Below are 25,392 nucleotides of genomic sequence, written 5' to 3'. Positions count from 1 at the left end.
TGTTTACTGAAATGTGATGTAGCATTTACTGACACTTAATGATTAGTTGCTTTTTCATTATACTTACTTTTTTAGCATATGATATATTTAAATGTTAAGATGTATTTTATTTATTTTTTTAAAAGATTTTATTTTTAGAGAGAAGGCAAAGGAGAGAGAAAGAGGGAGAGAACCATCAGTGTGTGGTTGCCTCTTGCATGCCCCCAACTGGGGACCTGGCCCGCATCCCAGGCATGTGTCTGGATTGGGAATCCAACCAGTGACCCTTTGGTTTGCAGGTCAGCACTCAATCCACTGAGCCACACCAGCCAGGGCAAAATGTTAAGATATATTTTAAAAAGCTGTCCCATAATCACAACTATGCATTATAGATACAACATTTCATTCAAGAATTGATTTTTCAGTGACTTCCCATTTGTGGTAGCACCAGAGGACACTTCAAAAATGACAATGTGGTTTGAAGAAAGAAAAAGAAATGCAGTTTGTGGGTGAAAAACTAGGGAATTTTCTTGGGCCAACAACATACTTATGCCTGGCTTTCAGACTGATATGAAGGAAGGCTGCTTCATTCATAAAAGGCCAAGTGGTAGCCTAGGGACTTGAACCAAGTCCCACCTAAAGTTAGCGCAGACGCGGAACTAGCAGAGAGAGCACCTTCACAGAGAAAGACAGAGGTCACCAGGGAAGGAAAAAGTGAGGAGTATCTTAACAAAAGGTATAAATATGGGGCCACAAGGGGATAAAGGGGAACAAAAAGTACTTCAAAGATATTTTGTTATAGAAGGACAGAGGGCCATGAGAGAGTAAAAAGTTAGCTTCCACAAACGTGGTTAATAATTAGAAGGGGGTTCTATGTCATGGAAGTGGAGAAGGCTCAGCAAGGGTAACGTCGTGGTGGAGACTGGAGGGGAGTTGGGCGGGAGGAGAAACACTGATGTCCGGTCAGGCCCAGTGATCAGCAGACTCCATTAATTTGGGGGGGACGGTATCGGTCAGGTCATGGGTTTGACTGACTGGTTCTGACAGTTTTTACTATGCTGCTCAGCCACAGGCAAAGGAACACGGCGGGAACAGGCACTCAGAAGAGAGCAGCACGTAACGGAGAAACGAAGAGAGAGAAAATGTGCCATTAAGTGTCATCATTGTTTGGGCGCACAAAAGGCAGAGCTGGAATAAAAGAGCGGGCTCGTCCCCTCCCCACCGGCCCACACGCCCCAGCAGACGAAGGCTTCCATGGAAGAAGCCCAGCACGATTTATTGCTGCCGTTGCTTTTTGGAAGAAATTATTGCTCCTGAAGAAACAAATGTGCATCAATTAGGTCTATTTATACAGAATTACTGATAAAAGCAGCCTGGAGTTAAATCTTAACCTGTACATGTTTCTTGCGTCACGGTACGTTTCTTGTAGTGCAATGTGAAAACCTGTTACTGTGTTTTGAAGAAATAAACACCCGTTTGCATGCTCCTTTGTAGAAGAGTTCACTACTGCCTTCTCCCGTCCCCGCCATTTCAGGTGGAAAAAGGAAACTGGGACATGGTCAGGTGGCTTGGTTGGACTTGGGTTGAGTCTCATGACTGGGCCGCACCTGGAACGTCACATGCCAGCTGCCAAGCCCATCGGCCTGTGGAAATCAGTGCTTCGGTTACAGTGGGGAATGCCAGCTTCCTGCAGATGTTGCCAGCTGCCAGCGCTCTGCTGACCCCTTGTCGCTGCCGTGGCTCACCTGTCCCCCCTCAACCCTTTGTAGGTTTACGTTTTCTAACTCCATTCAATCTACAGAAAATATCACCTTTCTCCTGCAGATGGCACTTCTCTCACCGGTGCTCAGGGGCTCACCGAGCACCTCTGTCCTGCTGGGTGGCAAGCACCCCATCACAGGAGGCTGAGCACCCTGCACAGAACACAGGGTGCTGAGCCCTCAGCCACCAGTGGATTAGCCTTGGGTGTCTTGGGAAATAAAAATGCGAGTAACCTTTGCAGGGGGTGCAGTGAGGATGACATTGGGTGAGCTGGGGTCCTCATGGCCCAGCGACACAGTCTAGCCCCGCAGGTTCTGCATTTGCCTCTCCGAGCAGCGGCTGGATCTGAGGTATGGCACCAACAGGGCGTGAGCGCACACACCAGATGGCCAGGCCTGCGGCCCCAGTGTGAGGGCCCTTGGAGCTTCTACCGGGCTGGTCACCTAACTGCTTCCGAATGAGATTACAGGGTGAGGGGACTGTGGACACCGAGAGCATAAGGAGTTGGATGGGGAAAGAGGCCATTCACATAAAAATGGGTGCCAAGCGGGTGGTGAGGGTCCTCAGGGTGCCCGGAGTGTGGGAGCAGCCAGGGAGGGGCCACCTCCAGCTGGGGACCTAAGCTGAGCCTTGGCATAGATGTGGGATCGAGACAGGCGGAGGAGGCACGGGACGGCACTGCAGTCAGGAACACACAAGGTGAGAGTGTGGAGTCACTGTGGAAGGGAGTGGACGAGACCAGCTGAAGTGGAGGGTCCTCTCGGGGTCCATGACATGGCAGAGGGAGGCCCGGGCGGGCTTTGTCTCTGGGGACTGTGGGAGCTGAAGAATGTTGTAAAGGAGAAAGCAAGGGTTCAGTCGGACTAATGACGGTGGCATTCGAGGGGCCCAGGGCGAGGTGACAGGTTGGTCACCGAGTGCTTCTCAGACTTGCCGGTTTTACACACCAGGAAAAAAAAAATTAAGAACCAGCACAGGGTTTTTAAATTAAAAATGATTACCTGCTACCTCCATCACAAAAAAGGCCGTACAAACAGATCAAAGATAGAAGGGACAGAACTTCAGGGTGAGAGGGTTCTTTCCAAGAAAAAGTAAAACTTTATGAAAAAAAAATCCTCCACATCATCATTATTTTTCTTCACTTCAGTGTGGATCAGTGACAACTTCCTCACAGATCAGCACCTTTGTCCAGAGAGACGAAAACCAGGCAGACGAGGACATTAGAGTTACACCAGGGGACTCTGGATAAGGCGTCGCGGGCGGCTCCCAGGCACGTTTGGAAATGCTAGGGGACCCCTTCTTGACCTGGACAAGTCAGAAACACAACGCACCAGCCAGTGTCCTCTGTCCTCTGACATACTGGGACCTTAGGTACCGAAAGAGGCCACCCCACCAAACTTATGCCTCTGGGCACATTCCCTGCTTATGAGCAGCTCTGTGGCTTTGCTGAATGGTGCTGGCCTTGGCAGTGAACCAGCCCTGCCCAGCTCTTCAGTTTGAGTGTCCTTTCCTTTCATTAGCTTTGTTACTTGACAATGCAATAGGCTCCAGGGAATCTGAAGAGAACATCAACTCCATTCCCCTCACCCGGCCTTGGCCTCCTAGCTTCCAATTGGAAACACAGCACATTCTTTCTGCACCCCCGGAACCCCCCTCCCAAAGGACTCTCGCTGGAAAAGACAAACTCCCCCAGGCGCTTAGCGCCCGACCCTCTGCTTGGTCACTGATGGGATGCTCTGATTTGATGTGATGTTTATCTTTTTGTTGTCTTTAATTGTGATTGCAGGGTTTTTTTGTGTCTCGACTTGCTGTTTTAGCCTTTGTGGTGCATTTAAAAATGTCTTTTCAAGTTTCCTAAGCAGCGGAATTACGGACCGATGCCCCGGAGACCAGTGCTTCAGCCTCACGCAGCCGAAAATGCTGTGTTCATCCTGATGGGGAATTTCCTCTCTCCCCCACACCGACACCAAGTTCCCAACTCCTCACTGTATTCTTCATAATGTCTCAGATGTTTATCTTCCCCTTCCCACAGCTGCCCTAGATTTAAAGCTGGCCTTTTTGCCTCTCCCCATAGTCACTGATACCAACTTAATCTTCGGAAACGCAGCTCTGATAATCCTCCCCCCTTAACTAGCTGCAGCGGCGCCTCCATGGAGAGGAAATCGACCGACTCACGCTGTTACTGACACACGTCAATAGGCTGTTGATACTGCAAATTCATTCAAGTGGCCACAATCCGCACGTCCCGAAGACTTTCTTTAAAACCGGACAACAGTATTATCTATTGTCTTCAGTGCTTCCCCGTCAAATGCCTCCTTTGATCAAACGTTATGTTTTTAAAACATCTTCTGTTGTTGAGAAAAATCTGTGTGAACCAGAGCAGGGCTTTAGAGAAGCCAGTGAACCAAAGATGAGAACAAATTCTAACCCTGGAGAGGTGGGGGATGTGCTTTTTTGTAGGCGTCCAGCGCGGCCCCACGCTGCATTGGACTGTCTGAAAAAAGAGACTGATGCGTGTGTTGACTCCTCCAGCCTGGGTGATGCCCCTCTCCCAACCTTTCCTCCCTTCCCCTGCAGCAGGGCCAACGAGAGCCAGGCAAATGTACGTGTCAGCACTGGTTTCGCCGGACTCCATGGCCTGTTCTGAGAAGGGAAGACAGCAGGAGATTTTTGGTTTGGGTACATTTTAGAGGCTTCTGGATGGGATCATGTTCCTCCTGCATCTTCCCCAGCCCAGAATAAGCTGCTCAGAGAGCTGCTTAGTTGGCTTATGTCCCCCTGCTTGCCAACTTGATTCAAAGAAAGAACTCCCACGAGAGACTTCCTAACCTTTCCCCGCACTGTCCCCTCTGCACAGAGCAATAACCTTCTCTTCCATCTACGTTTCTCAGGTTCAAATTTCCTTCAGTTTAACAGCCAGTGATATTCCCCCCCAAAACAGAAAATCCCATCTTGCCTTCTATTTAGCAGTATGTTTTCCACAATGCTAGTATGTAACCACCTCTTGTCTGCTATTGCAGTAAAGTAGGACACACTCCCTAACCCATTGTGACAAAAACGCACGCATCCATCGCGCCTGGATCCGCATTCCTGAGGGAGGACGGGCACCGACAGCCACAGCGGAACAGAACCTGATTTAAACACAGTGGGCTGGGTTGGAATCTGAAGAGCAATTATGTGATTTGTAACAGTAATTTCAGAAGAATTTACACCAAAGCATTCTAAGAATGAATCTGCGATTCAGGTATCTTAACAATGATCTCATGGACAGAGCATACTTCCTTTGAATTCGGCAGGGATGCTGTCAGTAGGAAATACTCAGAAACAACACTCAGGGTGGAATAAGCCAAATGCGTCCATCGTTAAGGTAGGCAGAGCAACCACCCAGCTCCTGAGTCAGGGGTTCACCTGGCACTCAGATGGCTGCTACCTATGTTTTACCAGAGACGACAGGGAAAATGCGAAAGGAGAAAGGATTATTGTATGTGATTTTCATCCCAGTGCTAAGAGGATCTTAAGGAGCAAGGGTCAGAATTGCATGGGGTGGGGGTGGGGGAGAGGTATGGCTCCTGCAGTTCCTTCTGGGGACTTGCTGATGGGCCAAATGCTGGCCAGCTCTGCTCCACAAAACCAGAAAGGGCGGGAGCTGCAGTTCCAGCCACCATTCTCTTTTTCAAACACCTCCCTGATCACACGAGTTCAGGACCACAGACAGGACGGACCCTTCCTCCCTCACCTCTGGTCCAACCCTTTCTTTGGACATTGATTCTAATGATAGATGGTCACAGATATATTTTTTCAAGATCAAGTTCCAAAAAAGTGACCCAGTGTCTCTTCACAGCCATTGTCTCACCAGGGAGAGGGGACAGAGTGACCATGCCCAGCTCTGAAATTCAGAGGCCTTGAGAAAGAGGCCTCCGGTCAGGGCCTTCCAGAATCACTTCCCTCTGGGGTTTGGAAGAGTCTGGGCCAGCCATCACTCTGAGAAGCTGTGTAGGCACGTCATTTAAAAATTTTTGTTTCTTGACTGAGGAGGGTGGATGTGAGCAGGACATATTTGTTAGGTAACGAGTCTTGGGCAGGTCTTGAAGGGTAGACTTTAGCTAGACAGCTGAAGCTGAGGGAGATTTTTGCTCCAAAAAGATATGTAAAACAGAACTACGCACACCCTCATCCTCCTGGATTTATTCCCAGGGGCCCTGAAGTCTTCCAAGGATGAACACATCTTTCTCTTTTGTCTTCCCTTTGTGTTTGCTGGCCCGTGTTCTGTCATACACGGAACGCCACCAGGAAACTGCTGTGCGTGAGTGACACGAAGGGGGTGGGGACATTTACAAGTAGGTTGGAAAGGTTTAAGTAAAAAAGTAGGAAGCCCACTTGGAAAGAGAAATCCAATTCATTATTTTAAGTTGCTATTACTAGTGCTGGCATAATAGAAAAAATATTACTGGGTATGATAGAAACACAATGGAGCTAACTATTTCAGCAAAGGAGATTTGGTAATTTGTTAAATTAATGTTTCTTTCGAAATAAGCTTTGACAGGGGCCTGTGAAAAGTTGGGGGGGAATGTCAGAATCACGGGTTTTTTAGGAGTAGGAAGAGATTGTTAATTATTAAAAAGTCTCCCATTGTGCAGGGGAGGGCACAACAGTTTGGAGGTGCTGTGACTGGCCGGGTCACAAAAGGGTAAGTGACAAAATCAGGGCAGGAACCCGGGGCTTTAGTTCCCAGTGCCCTTTCTAGTCAGCCTGTGCCGCCTGTTAGAAAAGAGGCCGGATGGGGACCGGACAGAAAGTGGCACCAAGGAGCTAACGGAAGGTCAGCGACGTGGACAACTGAGCCGGATGTGAGGGAACTGGAAGTAAAGACAGTGGCTGCAGTGGATGGATTCCGAGCCCAAGAAGAAACAGTGTTTAGGTGAAAATGTGGTCTATTCACAAGCTTGAAGAGAGGAAATCAATATTTTCTTCCAAGAAAGTGCACATTCTTTCTGTCAAGTGTCAGGAGTGAGGGAAAGCAAAGGAATGATTAACCTTGAGCAGATAAGGAGCAAAAGGGGGTAAAAAGGGGCAAATACAGAAATTGATGTGATATACAAGAGGAATCACAGATTTGAAGTTTTCAAAACATTTAGGGTACAGGATCCAGTAGCAGAAGGTGGACCCTAAAGTATTAACACAGGTATCGCCTTTGGTACTGAGCCACAGGAAGCTCTAGTTTATAAACTCACATTTGCACACTTTCCCCTTGTAACTAAATATCCTGCATACCTCTTCAGTGGGATTCCATTCCCACTCACGGCTTCGGTTCTTCCCACGGCCCATGCATGCACACCTCTAGAATCGGCATCTCCCGAGTTCCCAGCAGCCGTTGGGACCGCATGCTAGCCTGGACTGCGGTAACCGTGAATTCGCAGTGTCGAAATCTGAACTCACCTTTTGTCCGCCGACCTGCTCTTGGCTGTATTGCCCTGTCCACTACTCCCCTACACGGGGATGTCCTCCTTCCTTCATTCACTATCACTTGCCCCTCCTGCCTTCACTTGCCAAGTTACATTTAATGTCCTAACAACGAATCAACTTCCTTCTTGTTAATCTCAGTGCCCATCCCCCATTCAGGCCCCCATTAACTCGGTTTATGCTCTCCTACTCCCCCTCGCCCCTCTGAAGCCTTGTGCCTTTCTCCACTGAATGCAGCCTTGTATGGCCCCAGACAGGCCCTGCTGCTTCCTGGTTACGTCCTTCGTTAGCGCCCGTCGGCCCAGATGGAAGACCCAGCAGACACGGCAGCACAGCCCTCCTGATAGGAAAGGGGCTACCCCCCATCCCTCCACTCTCAGTCTCCCCCTGTCCCCCTCGAATCCTGGGCCTGGTTCTCTCCAAAACCAGCCATGTTCTGCTTCCCGGAAGTGCTGCCTTGTAGAATGCTCTCTGCTTGCTAACCTTTCTTCACACCTTTCAAGCCTAAGCTTACATTTTTACCCCCTTGGGGCGTCTTCTCACCTCCTGCCTCTCTGCAGCCTTCCACCCTCCCAGAGCGTTCAGCAGCCCTGTCTTTGCATTTTCCGTTATTGTGAGTTTCTTCTCCGTCTCCCTCAGTGGGCCCTGAGCTCTGTGAATGGCGGCATGCACCTTCTAGCTCCCCACCATCTCCGGCCTCCAGCATCAGCGCTTGGCAAACAGCAGACTCCTACTGAATGACTGAGTGAGTGAGGAAATGGGCGCCAGGAAGTTTGTGGGGGAACGGGTGATGCCGGATGACCAAAGGGTGCGGACACAGCTCCCAGCTTACCGATGCCTAGGAGGGGTGAAATGATTGAATAATTTGCTGGGCAGGGCCCCTTTGCAACGTGACACTTCAAGACTCTCATTCAGGCAGCAGCATAACTGCTTGTGGAAAAAGTCCCTCCCTGGGGGCCCGTGTCACCGGGACTCATCCCAGATGGGACCCACCAGGCCTCTGGGCACGCCCCTGTGTTAGGGAGAATGCAGTACACATCAAAACTTACGTTGGAAAACCAGAGATCTTGATTAAATTAAGAAGGCATGACTGAGCTAACCTTTCATTGAATACACACATGCAGGTGTGAGCACGAGGGGGATGCAGGGCAAACCTTTCTCACCAGCTTTAGGTTATAAATGGCCACGGAGTACACTCGCTCCTGTAAGTCTAAAACGTTTTTCAGTCATCCTGTTTCTTGGTTGATGTCGGAAATACCTGGTGCATTCGGATCCTCAGCCTTTCTGTCTTCCAGATTGTAACATTCTTGTAATCTTTCTTTTGTTACCGGAACTAACTGATTCAGCTTGAAAACATCAGCTGTGAGTAAAGAACTTTCTTCTAATTTCAGGAAGGCTTCTGCTTGCCTTCATTAGAACTGGGGTTCCTTCTTTCCTTTTCTACAGTTAATACAGAGTGAGGTCTTCCTTCTAGCCGAGGCTTGCCACATATTCACTAAATACTTAAATTAATTAACTATTCCCTCAGATAAACTAGAAGTTTTTCAGCCTTTGGTTCTTATACTGAGTTTCCTTAAAACGCCCAGAGATTAAAACAAATCTTAATTTACATAACACTCAAATTCTTAAAAATAGATTTAATGGGAACAAAACCTAGTGTTTAGCCACTTACAAAGTGGTATTTCTCTATATCACCATTTCTCCGAGGTTCTGGCATCTCACTTTGAGGCAGAGATTCATCAGGAAATCTGCTGAAGTGTGTGGGGTGTGTTTACGAGATGTGGAGGGTGGTGAGGGATGGGATCCCCCAACGCTGGGAGAGAGGTCAGAGAAGAGTGGTGTCCACATTGGTCCTGCACCCGCAGTGCCCAGGCCTCCCGGGACCTCCGGGACCCTGGGACACGGGCAGAGGGCTGAGGGTTAGGGTAGCGAGAAGCGAGGGGTGCTGACGGTTGGAGATCATAGGAATGAGCCACAGATGCAAACAGTCTCCAGAAAACACCTAACTGCCCTTCTTCAGTTCTGCGATTGTAAAACAACAATAACAAACAACAACAACAGAAACAACACATAGTCCCTTATGCCGGTTGTCAATGTGTAACTGTCTTATCCTGTTACCCACCAATCCTCTCAAATGGCTGGTGTGTGCAAACTCAGTCTTAGGAGGAACCATCTGACAATCGCTGGGTAAGGGAACCGCTGAGTCCCCCAGGTGCGGGGCGGTCACATCATCCGTCTAATTTAGACAGTTTCGCGATTGGTTTGAAGAGGGAATGCAACGCTTTTCTGACTATTTACTCATTCTTGAACCGCTATGGAGCAACTGTTCACAGCTGGGACATTAATTTGCTAAATGGCACGCACTGAAAGAGTTGATGTAGCTCTGTGAGTAGTGATGCCCTGCAAATTACACTAAATATCTGAGACATTTTATGTGTTATTACGTATTGAGATCTACTGAGAAAATCTGACGAATCTGGTTTTTATTTTTTCTGGTATTTTTTGGAATAATCTGAATAACATACAATTTCCCCTTTTCCCTTTCTGCTTTGCCACCGGGACAGAGCTAATTATTTCTTAAACCTAGACTGCAGAAGAAAATCGGTTTAAACCAAGTATTGACAAAGGTATCGCCTCAGTCCTGTTCAGGGGGATGTTTGGAAGGGGCAGCAGCCACTTCAAACTGAGGTCCCTGGGAACACATGTTCTGGTTGCATATTTAAAGCAAAATTATTAAACAGTTCAATAAAATAGCGAACATGGAAATCAGCCATAGAATTTCCCAGGATTTTAAGTAATTTGCTGATACAAATCCCTTTAAAATCATTCTTAATATCTGCAGTGTTTTCTTCCACGAGGAAAGCAAGAAAAAGAGAAAGGGAGGATAAGGAGGTGAGCCAAGCACCATCTTCAGATACGTATGTGGAAATCGGGCCGTTGTATTTCTCACGCAGTTTTGGCAGAAATAAGAATGAAACGTGGCTGCAGCGGTTCTCAGGGTTGGATGTCAGGCTCTATCTAAGGAGAGGGCCGGAGGAAGACGTCCCTGGCTGAAAAAACACGTTTCCCATCTTTACTCTGTAACTCCTCAACACCAACATTTCCAAAGAAAGTATAATGGATGTCAATCCATACTTTGGCTGATTATTTTAATAATAAGGCCAACTGAAGAAGTCCATATTTCATAAAGTAAAAGAGAGTAAGCATGTAAGATTAGGTAAATTTATTTAAAAAAACCAACAATAAAAATGGAAGTGTTACTACTTTCAGCGTCAGCTATTGGTACAGAGAGGTCGGGAGTGTTTCAGAAGGCAAGCGAGCATTTTTACGGTCTTCTTCCCAGGGAGACGAGGCAAGGACTGGTTACAGGTTTTATCAGGCCCTTCTCTATAAACAAACACTTACCTGTCCACATTTTGGTTTATTCCTCCACCCCTTCATTCAACAGACAGCTATTGGGAGAGTTCTACATGCAGCACAACATCCAGGAGTTGTGGGGGCCATGCAGTCAATTAAATAGTTTGCATTTTATAGAACACTTCCCAGTTTCATTCTGTGTTCCTAGCAATACTGTGACACACCAACGGTAAGTGAAGTTTGTGCCGAGAAAAGAAGTAATCAATGAAAACATGTAAGGTAAGTGATTTGAGTTAGTTCTCCCTTGTAATTTCTTTGGTAGGAACTATAGTAACTCTACTTTTATCAGTAGGCAGATCTGTTGATTCCAGTTCTTCTCGCATCTGTTTCTCATCCTGGAAAGCTTTAATCTCAAGGCTTTTTAGACCGTGGGCTAGCTAGGAAGCTGGACACGTACAAGGGGGAATTTGGGCTGAAAAGTTTACTTTCTCTCTGCAAGGTACTTGTGCAGAAAGGTGATTATAGGGGCTAGTGTCACGAAACTGCTGGAACACAGGTGCTTTCAGTTGGGAACGGCGTTGCTTTTCATAATCTCCTGGTGGTTTTGGTAAAACCCTGACCACTGTGAGCCCTCTCAAAGCCCTTCCCTAGGAAATCATCAGGAGCCCTTAAGGACTGAATTAGACAGACGGTGCTGCGAAGAGAGGGAGGGACTCTATTGCATGTAAGCACTCTGGGAGTCTACAACCCCCAAGGCGGTCTGACAGGGAAGCTGGGTCCCGCAGTCTCTCCTGACACCTCACACCCACTCGCACGTCCCCGTCAGGGGTGAGAAGTGACGCTGGTTGTCAGGGCTCTGATGCGTGGAGACAGAGGCTGAGTTTACCCACCAACCACCTCAGGCTTATGCAGACCGAGGGGCTGCTGTCAGAGAGGCCTGGGTTTTGCAGGGGTGGCCCGATGATGACACTCCGCTCCTGTCTTTGGCACACTTTGGGGTGTTTCAGAGCTCGTCACTCGGAGCAGAGGTGGCCCTCACTTTTCCACAGCCCAATTACAAGTGTGTGTGCAAAGAAGACAAATGACCGTCTCTCATTCCGACACAATGATTCTGGATTTGGTTAAGTGCTCCATTTTTTTCTGTTTTATAAAATGCATAAATGTTCCTTAGAAATTTTTCAGCCATGGCTTTGCTGTAGCTATCTGGAGGAAAATTAACAAAAATACTGCTTTAAAAAAACAGTATTTCTGTTAATTTTACTAGAAAAGTTATTTTTGAAGCACTGGTTTGTTAAAACATGGTATTATATAAACATGTATAAGTATGAGGCTTATATTTGCTAAAATACTTTAAAGTGCTTTGTAATAGTTGTCTTTAACTTATCGAGATAAAAGACAATAGATTTACTCTATGTGTCATGAGTCTGTGTTAGTGAAAATATAAGAGTCATCTATTTAAGTTAATTATAAACTTTTACTCTTTACAACAATGCTTGCCCATTATATTCACAGGATTGGCTTGCCAAGTCAACCTCGGCTTGAGCCTCTACATCGACCCCTGACTAAGCCTGCAGCTCTCACGGGTGTTTGTTCCAGAGAAACTGTGCGCCATAGTGAAAAAGAAAGGTAAAAACCTCACATTCGTTGATACTAACTCCACCTAATTTTCCAAACTCTGTGAAAGTTCCTTTGCAGGGTCTACACAAATCGCTGTATCTGCTGCAGGAAGCTCTTGTGTCGGGAGTGACCCCTGTGATAATCTTCTGTGCAGGGCAAAGGCCTGAGGACAAGTCAGGCTACGTTCGAAAGTAGTGGCTGGAATCCTAGAATGTACCCTAAACTTACTTCTCTGTTTCCTCCCTGCTCTCACCTAAACTGAAACCCAGCAAAGCCACCGTCATTTCCAGAAGGTCTTATGATGTGACAAGCTCATCAGTTGTGATACATTTTCTGTATTCTTTCTGTTTTTCCTCTTCGGCAATGTAGCCCGCTCTTGCTTTGAAAATGGTGCAAAGAAGGGCTGCCCATTAACTTCCGATTTATTCCTTTCCTAGTGTGATCCTAATATTTTAATGTAATTCCGTTGACAGGGTTGTTCCCGTGACAAAATCATGCTGCTGGGTAACATTCATTTTATGACAAGGGAATCTGTCGGAAAGGAAAAGCAATTCAAGCTACAGAAGGACTGGGCTTCATGTAAAAGAGCGACTCCAGGAACGTTGTACGAAAAATATTTGCCTATTGGATCATTTTTTTCTGCTGACGTTTATTATAATTTTAGAGGTGTGCTCCTACAGAAAATAGTTTTGCTTCAGCATATCATTACAGAAATCACACTAAGGACCTCAATATTCATTTCAAGGACTATTTTGTGTTTGTCAAATGCCACCTCTATATATTGACTTTCCCCTTATGGTTGGTGCAGTGAATAAGTAATCGAAATAATTTTACACGTGCATTCACTGCAAAGTACATATGCCATAAAATATACAAGGGCTAATTTTCACTTCATTGTGATTGGCCTCTGAAAATACGACTATTGAAACAGCACATTCCCTGGGCCCCCGTTCCACATAGAACACCCTGGCCGGGTGAGCACACTTCTTCATATGCTTTCGCGGCGACCAGCAATTCCTGATTTAGTGGTAACGTTCCTGTCCGTGTAGTTCAGATTCTCTAGTAACTGATGATAAAGAGTTAAGCTCTTCTATGTGTGTATGGGCAGAGGACCCGAATAGATACTTCTCCCAAGAGGACATACAGATGGCCAACCGACATGTGAAGAGATGCGCAACATCACTAATCATCAAGCAAAAGTAAATTAAAACTACCATGAGATATCACCTCACACCCGTCAGAAAGGCTATCATCAATAAATCAACAAACAACAAATGCTGGCGAGGATGTAGAGAAAAGGGAGCCCTCATAAACTGTTGGTGGGGTTGCAGACTGGTGCAGCCACTGTGGAAAGCAGGATGGAGAAATTAAAAGTGAAACTACCATATGACCCAGCAATTACACTTCTGGCTATTTATCAAAAAAAAAAATCCAAAACACTAATTTGAAAAGATATACGCACCCCCAGGTTCACTGTAGCATTAGTTACAGTAGCCAAGATACGAAAAAACCTAAGTGCCTATCAGTGGATGAGCAGGTAAAGGAGATGTGATATATACATACAATGGAATGTTACTCAGCCATAAAAAGAATGAAATCTTGCCATTTGCGACAGCATTGATGGACCTAGAGGGTACTATGCCAAGTGAAATAAGTCAGAGAAAGACAAATACCACATGATTTCATTTATACGTGCACTCTAACAAAACAAAACAGAAACACACTTAGAGATACAGGAAACAAAGAATGGTTGCCAGATGGGAGGGGGTGGGAGGGCCGAGTGAGACGGGTGAGGGGATTAAGAAGTACAGGTCGGCAGTTACAGAACTAGGCCTGTGGCTGTAAAGCACAGCACAGGGAACACAGTCAGTAATACTGTGACAACTGTGTCTGGCGTCAGATGGGTCCCAGACTTACCGGGAGGATTGCTTCCTAAGTCATGTAAATGTCTACTACGTTGTAACCCTGAAGCCAATATAATATTGTATGTCAACTGTGGCGGAAAAAATAAAAGAACAAAGGAAAAAGTAACATTCACAGTACTAATGTCATCATCAGCTAAGTTCATTGTAAATGTTTTCAAAGTACTGTTTTAGGGACAAGTCTCAAAATAGCCTTATCACACGGGCACACGTAAACCCAAAGGGTTTATGCCTGAAACCAGAGCTGTGGCATGTTCTCCTAAAGTTTGTTGTGAATACCTGCAGTCTGATTGAAGGAAACTGTTAAACCCTAAGCAGAGGCAGCTGCCCCACGATGCTAAAGGAACTTGGGCCTCAGGGGTTCTCATGTTTGTGGGTCCCTTCTAAGGCCCCAAGGCTCATTTTATCTTCTTTTTCAGAATGAAGGAGCCAACATTACAGAAGCTCCAGATCCCTCTAAGATTATATTATTATTTTAGATTTTATCCCAGTATTTTAGAATCAAAGAAGAATTCTGATATACTTACTCAAAAAACGTCGTCCACCCGGTTTCATCGCTTTTGGTGGCCAGAAGGCCGCTGTTGCCGTGGTAGGTGAACAAGACTAATTCCAGCCCTTGCGCGGTCATGCTTTTCAAACATCCGTTTGTTCCGATGGTCAGCCAAATCACTTGGTTGTCGGGGGACACCACTCGAACGGGCATCCGATTTGGGTCCCGCCTGATTCTGAGGGTATTGCCGTTGCTGTCGGTCACCGCAGTGATGTCATTGTCATTGCTGTAGCTGAAGTTGTACAGGTAGTCGCCAGTGACCAGGCTCAGAGTGTACTGGTGGGTGCCGTTGATGTCGAAGATGTAGAGTTCTTGATCGGTGGGCGAGGCAACTTCGTAAAAGTTCATAGAGTTAAGGAAAGGCTTGTTCTTTGACACAGCCCGGATGCGAATGTTTCCTAGATCCGCAATGTACAGGGTGCCGTCGGGAGACGCAGCCAGGGACGACGGGGCGCTGAGCTTGGCGTCTTTGGCATAGCCATCGCCACTCTGGTAACAGTCACAGTTGGCATCGTTTTTGCAGTCACACTCTGAAGGTATGCCAGCGACCAAGGAGATCTCCCCATCCGTCGTGACCTGCCTTATGCGGTTAATTTTCTTCTCATCGGTTTCTGTGATGTACAGGACCCCACTGTAGGACACGGCGATGGCGGTGGCCGATTCCAGCGTTGTCTGAACCGCGTGCTTCCCCACAGAATACTCCACTCCCGGCACCTGACAGTGCATGGGCCGCCCGGCGGCGATGCGCACCTGCCGGTTCTCCGTGATCTGTAACACGACGTTGTTGTCCAGCACGTAGATGGAGTTATCCATGGGGTTAATGGCGAGGTCAGTGGGCCACTCCAGACGCACCTTCATCAGACAGGAAATGGTCTGGTTAGTCACTTACTGCACTGCAGTTAATTTGCCAGAAGATTAAATGAGACCATTTGGAGGAAATTACCCTGAATTTGATAAGCTGTTCTAAAATTGTTTTCTGAATAGCTACAGTAAAATAAACTTGAAAAGTCAGAGTGGAAACAAATGTAGGAAACGGCGTTTTACTTAAAAGTGCAGCTTTCTTGAAAGACTTGCCAGGGACAGCCAAATAGCTAATGGACCTCTAAGGAGTGAGCTACAGCTATCAATGAGATATGAACACATGTTCCTTTCAGCAGTAATGGCCACCCGATGTCAGGGCTTTCTACGATGTAAATCCATTTGTGCTCCACTGTGTTTCAATAAAGCCAGTAGTAAAGTTCCCAATTGTACATATAAGTCCCTTGGGACCAATCACATGGGTTCTCTCTACTACCCAAGGAGCTCGTGCAATCAAAAGATTAGAGAGTTAAGTACACACTTCGGTTCTTTTTGGAATATCTGCATGCGGCCACTTTCCCGGTCTTTTATGACCGATGCTTAGCATTTCCTAGCGATAACTGTTCTGTATCTCATTGAATTTATCAAATGCAGAACTACAGAAGAAAATAACTTCTCAGTAACTCCTGAGCTACATCAGAAGGGAACAGCTGTTTCACATCGTCTGCCACACACGACATGTGCGTGGAGCACCGCGCCACCCCGGTCCGCCGACACCTGGGCTACCTGGCTGATGTGCATGCTGGTGTCACAGGTTAAAGGTCTGGCGGACGTCAGGTCGTTAGAGCCCAGGAGAGTCGAGATGATTCCATTTTGATCAACTTTTCTGATCATGGTTCCATCCACAAAGTAGATTAATCCATTTTTATCGATCGCCATTCCTTGATCCAAGAAAGAGAAGGAAGTGTTACTTCGTTTTCAAAGGTGATTACTTTGATTAAACTTTTAGGCCCATCATCAAACTCAGTGTTTAAGCCCAGTGACAACCTGGGCGATAGGTAGCAGGTGGGACTGCAGATCGTTAAAATGTTAGGAAAAACCCAACACAGGCAATTATAATACAAATGCATGTAAAATTGTAAGAAAGAAATAACCCAGATTCGTAAGAAATCCCACTTTGTGTGTGAATCATATACTTAGGACTTGTGTTTTAAATATAAACTTCCAATATCTGTAAAATATTGTTGCCTGTAAATTATAGAAATAGGTCAAATTCTGTCACACTGAACTTAGAGTAACTAACTAGTATATTCCAACAAAAATAGATCTAAGCCAAGGTTAGGGTTTTGTTGACCTTGTTACAGTGAAATTTGCTATTATGAATAATTCAGTACAACAAATACTTTTTTCCAGTCCTTGTTCACACAATAGTTGCTAGCTATAATGAAAAAAAATAAAGCCCGCAACCAAAACACACTGAAATGAACGGCATAATACATGAGCAAGGAGTCAGTCCCAACTGGTTTAAAAGCTAGAGACCTTTATCACATAGAATTTTAGCCCTTGTTACCTCCAGAAATTCCTCACAGCAAGCATTTTTTCCCACGGCATAGAAACAAAAGTTTAATAGCCCCAAGCTGGATGAGGGCTAATAGGGTTGCTTAGTGATGGTTTTTAAAGAGGCCTGGGACGCATTTGAGACAAAGAAATTCCGGGACAATGAAAGAATTTGGGCACTTGTTTGACATTTAACAGGATGTGACCTGAATAACAGAGAGTAGCTGCTTTATTCTTCAGAAAGTTGAAAAAAATGGAATGACAATAAAAAATGCCAAGAACCCAATATTTACTGTAAAATCAACTTAGGATTCTAGCAGTTTCACGCTAAACGGCTTTTACAAACACTAGGTGTGAAACAGCTTCCCAGTACACAGCTGGGGATAAAATGTTAGACTCAGCATTACATACAATCAGGTGCTAACTGGATTTTCTACCCCCCCTTTTTTAATAAAAAGAAATCCCCAAATTGGTAAATGTCAGTACCTTTGGGACTCATGAGTGTCGCTTCCACAGCCTTCCCCCCGTCCCCGCATCTGGCTTCATCGAACGGAAGGCATTGCTCCCCTGTCCCCGCCACGACTTCAGCATTTTTCGTCAAGTCTTTCGCCCCCGTCAGTGACTTTGGGCGGTAAATTCTGCGGGTGTTGGTGTCCGAAACATACAAGTCTCCTGTGACCGGATCGGTGGCAAGGTAGTATCTGTGAGCTGGGTTGCTGCTGTAAGGGAGGATCAGACATCAGCACCACGACAGAGTCACTCCTGACACGCAGAGGAAGTGCAAGCACGACAGGCCCCAGCGTGAGAAACGGATGTAAACCGCAGTCCATCCGTTACCGGGCATGGGAAGAGGAGCGGCGTACTCAACCATGGTCTATAAGACTTAATAGAACCGGTCACAACCTCTGGTATGACTGTTTTTCTGTCCTTGCCTGTTGCCAAGGATTTGAATATTTATTTAAAAAAATATTTTATTTATTTATTTTCAGAGAGAAGGGAAGGGAGGGAGAAAGAGGAGAGAAACATCAGTGTGTAGTTGTCTCTCATGCACCACCTACTGGGGATCCGTCCTGCAACCTAGCCATGTGCCCTGACTGGGAATTGAACCATTGACCCTTTGGTTCACAGGCTGGCACTCAATCCACTGAGCCACACCAGCAAGGGCTGAGTATTTATTAAACACTCATCTTAAAAATAATTACTTTTAGAAGGTGATATGCTTCTAGCCGAAAACACAGAAGCAAGTTCTCTGCATCTTTTTGGTTTGATGCCAAGCCATTTAATCATTGCCCTTGAGTGACAGGCACACTTTTTGCTCCGGGAGGAGGGGAGGAGGGTAGGAGGGTGTAACTGTCTAACTCTCAGCTGAAGTCCAATCTCCTGGTCATTTCACTTGTCCCTCATCGCAGGGTTTTCCCGTTTCCTCCCCATAAAACCCAATCCAAACGAGAACGCCTGCCCCTCGAAAACATGGAGCACTGTGTCTGTCTTGGCTGCTCTGTCCTAATGCAGCAGTCACCTGGTGCGGCCACAATGTCTGTCCTGAGCGGTGGGTTAGATACTAAGATGAGGCCACTCAAGTGTGGGTGGCCTACCAGAGTGTGTCAGAGTGGTGGATCCAGCAGCTTATTTTTAAGGTCTGTGCGTTAGGTTGGTTTCTCTAACGCCTGTGTATTTGCATCTGGTGAGATGCAGACGTTGGATCCCAGCACATAGTCCCTCAGTTTTAGAACTACAAAGTAGAGCAAATACATACTATTTTAAGTCCCGTTACCTGTAACAAATGGTAGGACCAACACTGTCAACAAATGGACGAATTATGACAGCTCCCTACACTCAGCACCACCTTCTTAGAATTAATGTAATTTTGTGCCACGTGTAAACACTGCCTTCCAAAAAATATTCTAAAAAGAGGGGAAGTGATTTGGTGTCCCAACAAGGATGTCAGTCACCAGACAGGAACCCAGCAGGTCCCACGTACCTCCTGGTGACAGACTTGTTTTTACTGATTCTCGTTCTTTCTCATCCTCTCTCCCCACATGCATGCACACGCACATACACACACACATTACACGCTTCTTTCTATGTATCTTCTGTGTGGCTGTCTAAAATGTGTGGTATGAATCTAACTATTCTAAAGTATTAATTCCAAATAACGGTGTAGTTGTTTTTCTCATTACTTGATAGGTTCTAAAGAAGCAATTCTCTCTGCTCTTCCTTTTAAGAGGTGGATGCAAGGACTTTATCACTCCTGTTAGAGGTCATTGCTCAAATGACAGGTTCTGGTTTCCATTAGTGATGCTCACATCGGTGCAGACCTGCCGTGGCCCTGCGGTTGTGATGTTGCTAATACAGAGGAACACCAAGAACACCAAGGCCTGACACCTTCCGTTTTGATTTCTCCTTTCTAGTCTTGAATATCTTTTAGGGACAAGGGACAGATTAGAGCAAGAGGCCTTGTGTGTGGAAATATGTGTGAAAGGGTGAAAGGGTGAACAGTCAAAGGAAGAACTCATAAGGGATGCAAGTCATCTGAAGTAAAAACATTTCAGAACTTCTGGGTTGTACCCACTGATCGACTTGTCATGCTAAGTGTTATTACATCATTTCCCCAAGTTGATGCCTGGCATTTTAAATGCAGCAAGACATACTGTGCTCCTTAATGTGGCAGCTTATTACTCTGTAATGAAGTGAAAAGTCACATATCAGTATAAACATTCAGAACAACATTATAGAGGTTTCCCTCCCCTGGAAACAGACTGATGTTCACAGAAGTGGCCTTTCGGGTCCTTGTAGCTGGTGACAGAGTTGTAACTCCAGCCAGCTGGGTTGGCTTTGAAAGACACAGCATTGGAAACACATCTCTAGTGTTTCCTAGCGCTCTGATTATTACTAATGATGAGTGGTTGTATATTCGTTATGAATGCACACGCATTTATCAATATTTTTTGTCAGGTGTGTATACCTATGAGCGTGACTTCTTGACCAGATTGCCTGGGTTGGAATCCTCACTTCATCACTACCTGTGTGACCCTGGGCGAGTTATCTAACTGCTCTGTCTCAGGTTCCTTCCTGGCAAAGGCGATAATAATAATCCACATTCCACAGGCTGCTCAGAGGAGGACATGAACTAATAGAGGTGAAATCCTCAAAACAGGGCCTAGTGCATAACTCACACTCAACAAGCACTAGCTATTCTTATACTTGCTTTTGTCTGATCTACATTGGACAAAATTCTCGTGACATCTCTCACTTTGAGAAAAACAACCCTGGATTTCTCAGTCGCCAGCTTGAGTAGCAGTGGCACACTCTTTAGCTATGGCACATGAGCTTTCTTGGTGCAAAAGTCATGGACAGACACGTGCGAGGCACACGCTGTGCCTTTCTTGGCATCGTGTTAGCCCAGTGGGACAGCGGTACGACAGCGTCCAACACGGTGCTGCCCTTTGTTCTTTCCTGTCCTGATGCCTCTCCTTCTCTGAAGACAGACATTTCTAAACTGAGCAACACAGGTCAATGGGTTTAAAAATGTCTGCCAATGAAAGCTCTAATTTTGCACTACTCTACTGTCCAGAAGAACGAACGTGGAGGAGCATGTCACCCCGGAGCAGCAAAATGTGACCCGTAGAGGAAGCAGCGGGCATGAACGGAGTCTTTGCCCCACAGGGCAGCCACACACAGCTGCTTGTCAGAGCCAGCCCCTCGGGAACGAGGGGAGGGATACAACCTGAAGCACTAAAAAACAAAAAAGCAAAAAAACCCCAAAAAACCCCCAACCCCAAAACAAAACAACAAAACAAACCTGTAAGCTTAGAAATGTTTTGTTGACAGCCTGGTGGCAGAGAAGCTCTGAGCTTATTATGGGCGATGGACCTGAGATTCCTGAGGGGGTGAGCTAGTTCTTACTGCCGCCTTGGGAAAAGCCAAAGCCCCAGACAGGCTGGTGTGCGGGTGCAGATGGGGGGGGGGGGATTTTTAGATCATAACTGATCTTGTGTAAAAGGCTGCGGAGACCCTGCCTGGGAACAGACAGCTGCTGGCTGGACGACCTTCCCCTGGGACTGACTGAGATTTCCACTCAGAGAAGAAAAATCGAAGAATGGAGGTCAAGGTGCGACCCTTTAGAACACTGCACCTTGATTCTTAACTCCTCCGGAATTGCCCGAGAGGATCACTGTCACCAAGCCCTCGGCTCCAAGGTCCTACTCAGTCAGTCTCAGAGCCAAGGGTGAAAGCAGACGAGATCTGCTCACATTGTGTCGTAACTGAGCCTTGCAGACTAGAGAACTAACAGCAAAGGACGAGCTACGCAACAGCCGTTATCAGCACTTTCATCTTTTCAGTTGGAAACTGTGTGTGGCCTTTAGAACACAGAACATTTGCAGAAGCATAAATTATACTTATATGTAAAAGTAAGCTATCTATTTCCTGGCTACACAAAGTCTGTTGAGATTATCGAAAGCAGGGCTTTGGGGGTGTGATATTCCTGTGTCTGCTTGACTTTCTTAAATATTAAATCAATAAAAAGTGCTGAATCAAGTTTTTCTAATTTGTATCTGAACTTTAATTGCTTCAGTTTCACAGACCAGTGACCACCACTTCCTTTGATCTTTTAATTGGTATTATAAAATTCACAACGTTGATTTTTAGTCCTACATGTTTAACTGCCCCTTGGCTGGTATTAGTTAATTAATTTAAGTTCCTTTATTTGGAACTTTTAAGAGTTGGAACAGGGATGAGCTAAAATTTACTACCTATAAAAAGGGTTTGTTAGCCAACTAATACTATAAGCATCACAGGGAGAAATTTTAGCATATCTGAGAGAAACTTATTTTTTAAGCATTTCAGAAGCTGCCACTTGTATAAAAAATGTAACATGTTGATTGAGCAGTATTTATATCTGGTCACTAAAGCATAGCTAGGGACTTTTGTTTGATACAATATCCTGACAGTACTTCTTATCTTTGGCGTGACAGAATATTCTGAATTTTAAAATAAGAAGACTGTGGTTTGATATTTATCATTGAACCTTTTTATTAACTAGTCCCCCAGTAGTCCAATGAACGAGACTGTTGATAGTAGGTGAAAGACAGGAAGAGGACCAGAAGCACGCATTTTTATGTTTTACTGAGCCATTCATGACTTTCATGCTAGCCAGGGAAGGAGGGGTAAAGAGCAAGCCAGGCAGGATCCCGCCAGCTAGAAAGGGAAAATAATCGAGGAGGGGGAAATAGGAAGAAGCATCTGAAAAGAATTTTCATTTTTTAAGCTAAATCAAGAAGTTCCAGTGTGCTCAAATATCTTGATTTTGAGTAATCAATGAATTAATCAACATTTTGATAAACTGGTTATGAAGCAAACAGAATCTCCATATTTGTCAATCATTTTTGTCATCTGATGACTTGGGCTCAAAAACTTTGGATATTTTCTACCTCGCCCTGTTCCTTATCACCCATGCATGGTGTGTCCATTCCCTGAATCTCTTTAGTTTATTGGCTGAGTTCCTTCATTGACGCCGTATTCTTTCAGGCACCTGGCATCTCACTGTTTTCTCAGTCATCATCAAACCACCCCGAACATTGGCACCATGGTAAAAGGCCATTTGCGTGTGCTGCCATCACGCACAAGACCAGGAAACGGCTCCCCGCCGCTCTGTCACCCTGAGAGAGAAGAGTCCTTCCTCAGAGCAGGCGGGGCCCTCAGCAACCTGGCCCTCACCTGCCTCTCTCTGCCTGTATCCTTCATTGTTGCCGACATGAGTCCCCTGCTCACATCCAGGGGGGTCTGAGACCTCTCAGAACACCTGTTCACCACTTTCCCAGACCTCGATGACCTGACTTGCTCTCTGTTCTTGCGTCCTGACTGCACCCGCCTTTCTCCTGGTTGTTCCATCTCGGGAGACTCCAGTTTTTGACCTACGTCAGATACTAACCCTGGGAGGAATCATTTCCTCACCCCACTGCCATCTCCCAGGGACCCCTTCATCCCCAGAAGTATACTGTCCCTGCATAAGCCGTGGGTATGATTAAGTGTCAAAGAATGACCCTGGGGCTTTTAATCTGTTGCATGCCTATCTTCTCCCAGTGACTACACCGTGAGTTCCGAGAGCACAGACTTCGTCTGCTACGACTGCTAGTCAAAGTGCCCGGCACAGGGTAAGTGATCAGGGACCGTGGATCTAGTAACAGTGACCATCCATATGAAGGCCCAGCTGCGCATGCACATGCATGGCACACACAGGAGCACACGTGCCGCCAGGATGACGTACGGAGGAAGGTGACAGAGGATCACGAGAGAAGGGATACAACGAGTATCACCGCCAAACGCCACGAGTTAGTACATAATGAGTTCGCTTTATAAAGTGTTGTTAATAATAATGTAGCTCAAACTGCACAGATTGTTTTCCTGAGAAAGAAATTATAGTGCCAATTAATGTGTCAAATGATTATGAAATAAACCTAGCATGTTGAATACCCAGGGAATTACCCCGTAGAAACCTAGCCATTCGGAGCCATAGAAACGGGCTGTGGTACAGGGGAAAGAACACACTTTTCAGAGTGGTTCAAATCTCTGCTCCTCGTCTCCGAGTTCTGCATCTTGGGAAAGACAGGCAAGCTCCTCGAGCCCCCAGCCCCTCCCGCAGATCCCCAGGACTGTGGTGTGGACCTGCAGTCGTGCATGGGGAGTCTCTGGCAGCGTGCCTGGCATGCAAGAGGCACGCTCGTTAAGAGGCAGCTGCTTTGATGGCTTTTGGTGCAGTGCCTCCAGCTTTTTCACAGTTAGCTGGAGCACACGCCTGTCTGCCTTTCCTCTTTCCTCCACGGTTACCAAGAAGGCAAGGCCAGAACAATTTTGATATTCTGCTGTGGTTTCTCACAGCACAGCTTTGCATGTGCAGGAGTCTGGAGAAATTTTAATCTCAGCATGTGACTGAGCTATTCGCTGGCAGTGCCAGCCAGATCAATAGGGGATCTTGAGAGAGAGATAGAGTCGTGGGCTGCCGCCTGGTCCGAGTGATATGTAACAGCCACCCATTTTTCCAGGAGAACTTTGGATTTGATTTCCTAGTTGTCAGCCTCTTTGCAACAGTTTAAATGGGTTATGTTGCTTTACTAATCTCAGGAAGGCATGTAAACTACTGCACATTTTTCCATCCGATGCCATTTCATTACGGTTCGAATGGCCAGACTGGATCGAGCACATCTAATCTGTCTTGCTCTTTGCTGGCTTTATTTTAAAACAAGTTGTTTTCCCCCTTTTCAATGTCTGGAGGAAAGTGTTTAGTCAAAAGCATCCTTATGTAAAATCTTCCTATACGTGCTCCAGCTACATATACCCAGCAAACAGGTTCTGAGAAACTTGGGAGCCTCTACATTTGCTTCACCCGGATTCATCCTGGGCTCCGAAGAAAAGGCTTTTCCTCCATAAGGAAGTCAATGAAAACATTGCTTCTTCAAACTCCAGTCTAGTAACTCTCTCAGCCTAGGACAATATGAACTACAGCGGTGACAGATTTACCAGGAAGTTAATAGATTTACCAGGAACTCATATAAGTTCCTTCCAAGTCCAGCTGCGGCTCTGGCAACAGGTTCACACCATCTTAGGTTTTTTAAAAACTTGCCAAAATAAAAATATTTTGAGACTGTTTTCCTTGAGCAGAGTCCCCTATGCTGAACAGGCGTTGGGCCCAATAGCCCAGGAGCTGCCCTGGCTGTTGGTCAGACTAAACTTCCCTGCGTTCCAATTTTGTTTTGTTCAATGGGACTTAGATGATGTGAGTCAGTAACTACAGTGTAGGAACATTTTTTTGTTATATGAAGATGTTCATTAAAATAAATTTTTGGTCTCAAAATTTATTTAATTAATCGACTTGAAAATACTTTTCAGATTACATTACATGATATGATTTGCAATATATCGCATAATGTCCGTTCTTTCAGCGGTTTTAATTCTTTGGACGTTTTGTGATACCGAGTTCCCCTCTCACGACAAAATGGTGACAGAAAAAAAATGTCAGAGAATCACAGTGGAATGTGAAAAGGACATCTGAGATATACAATAACCTTTAAGCAAGATGCTTACCTATGTCTAAAATCTTTATTTCTTGGTGGAAGCAGGTAAAGAAGGTGAAAAAAAGCACAGTTAGAAAAGGCTTCTAAAATATAATGAGTCGACTACTGAGATTTTAATTCTTTGCAGGGAGAACTGCCAACTAAAGCAGCAATCACACTGGAAATAAATTTTGTAGGTCAAGGCTTCTCAAACAGTGTACAGAATAGAATGATTTTGATAATCACACTTAAATGAACAAAGCAAAGACAACAATTTGTTACTTTAACTATTGACATTATGGCTAAGAATACAGGGAAATAATTGTAGGAAAATATTTCA

General features: G+C 45.7%; 1 protein-coding gene across 7 annotated transcripts in view; it reads right to left on the bottom strand.

Moving 5' to 3' along the window:
• TENM3 (teneurin transmembrane protein 3) overlaps positions 1–25,392 on the bottom strand; it is a 620,275-nt gene that overhangs the window by 22,793 nt on the left and 572,090 nt on the right. For 5 of the 7 annotated variants that reach the window (XM_053916510.1, XM_053916509.2, XM_053916515.1 and 2 more), the window contains 4 exons: positions 25,084–25,104; positions 17,488–17,720; positions 16,231–16,385; positions 14,624–15,498 (listed from right to left, as the gene is read on the bottom strand). In XM_053916510.1, the coding sequence (XP_053772485.1) occupies positions 14,624–15,498; positions 16,231–16,385; positions 17,488–17,720; positions 25,084–25,104 (1,284 nt within the window). The remainder of the gene's footprint in view (positions 1–14,623; positions 15,499–16,230; positions 16,386–17,487; positions 17,721–25,083; positions 25,105–25,392) is intronic. The other 2 variants (XM_053916511.1, XM_053916512.2) reach the window with 2 other exon arrangements.

The sequence above is a fragment of the Desmodus rotundus genome, chromosome 13 (genome assembly GCF_022682495.2).
Source record: "Desmodus rotundus isolate HL8 chromosome 13, HLdesRot8A.1, whole genome shotgun sequence".
In the NCBI taxonomy this organism is placed as follows: Eukaryota; Metazoa; Chordata; class Mammalia; order Chiroptera; family Phyllostomidae; genus Desmodus; species Desmodus rotundus.
This window is presented reverse-complemented; position numbering and strand designations above follow the sequence as displayed.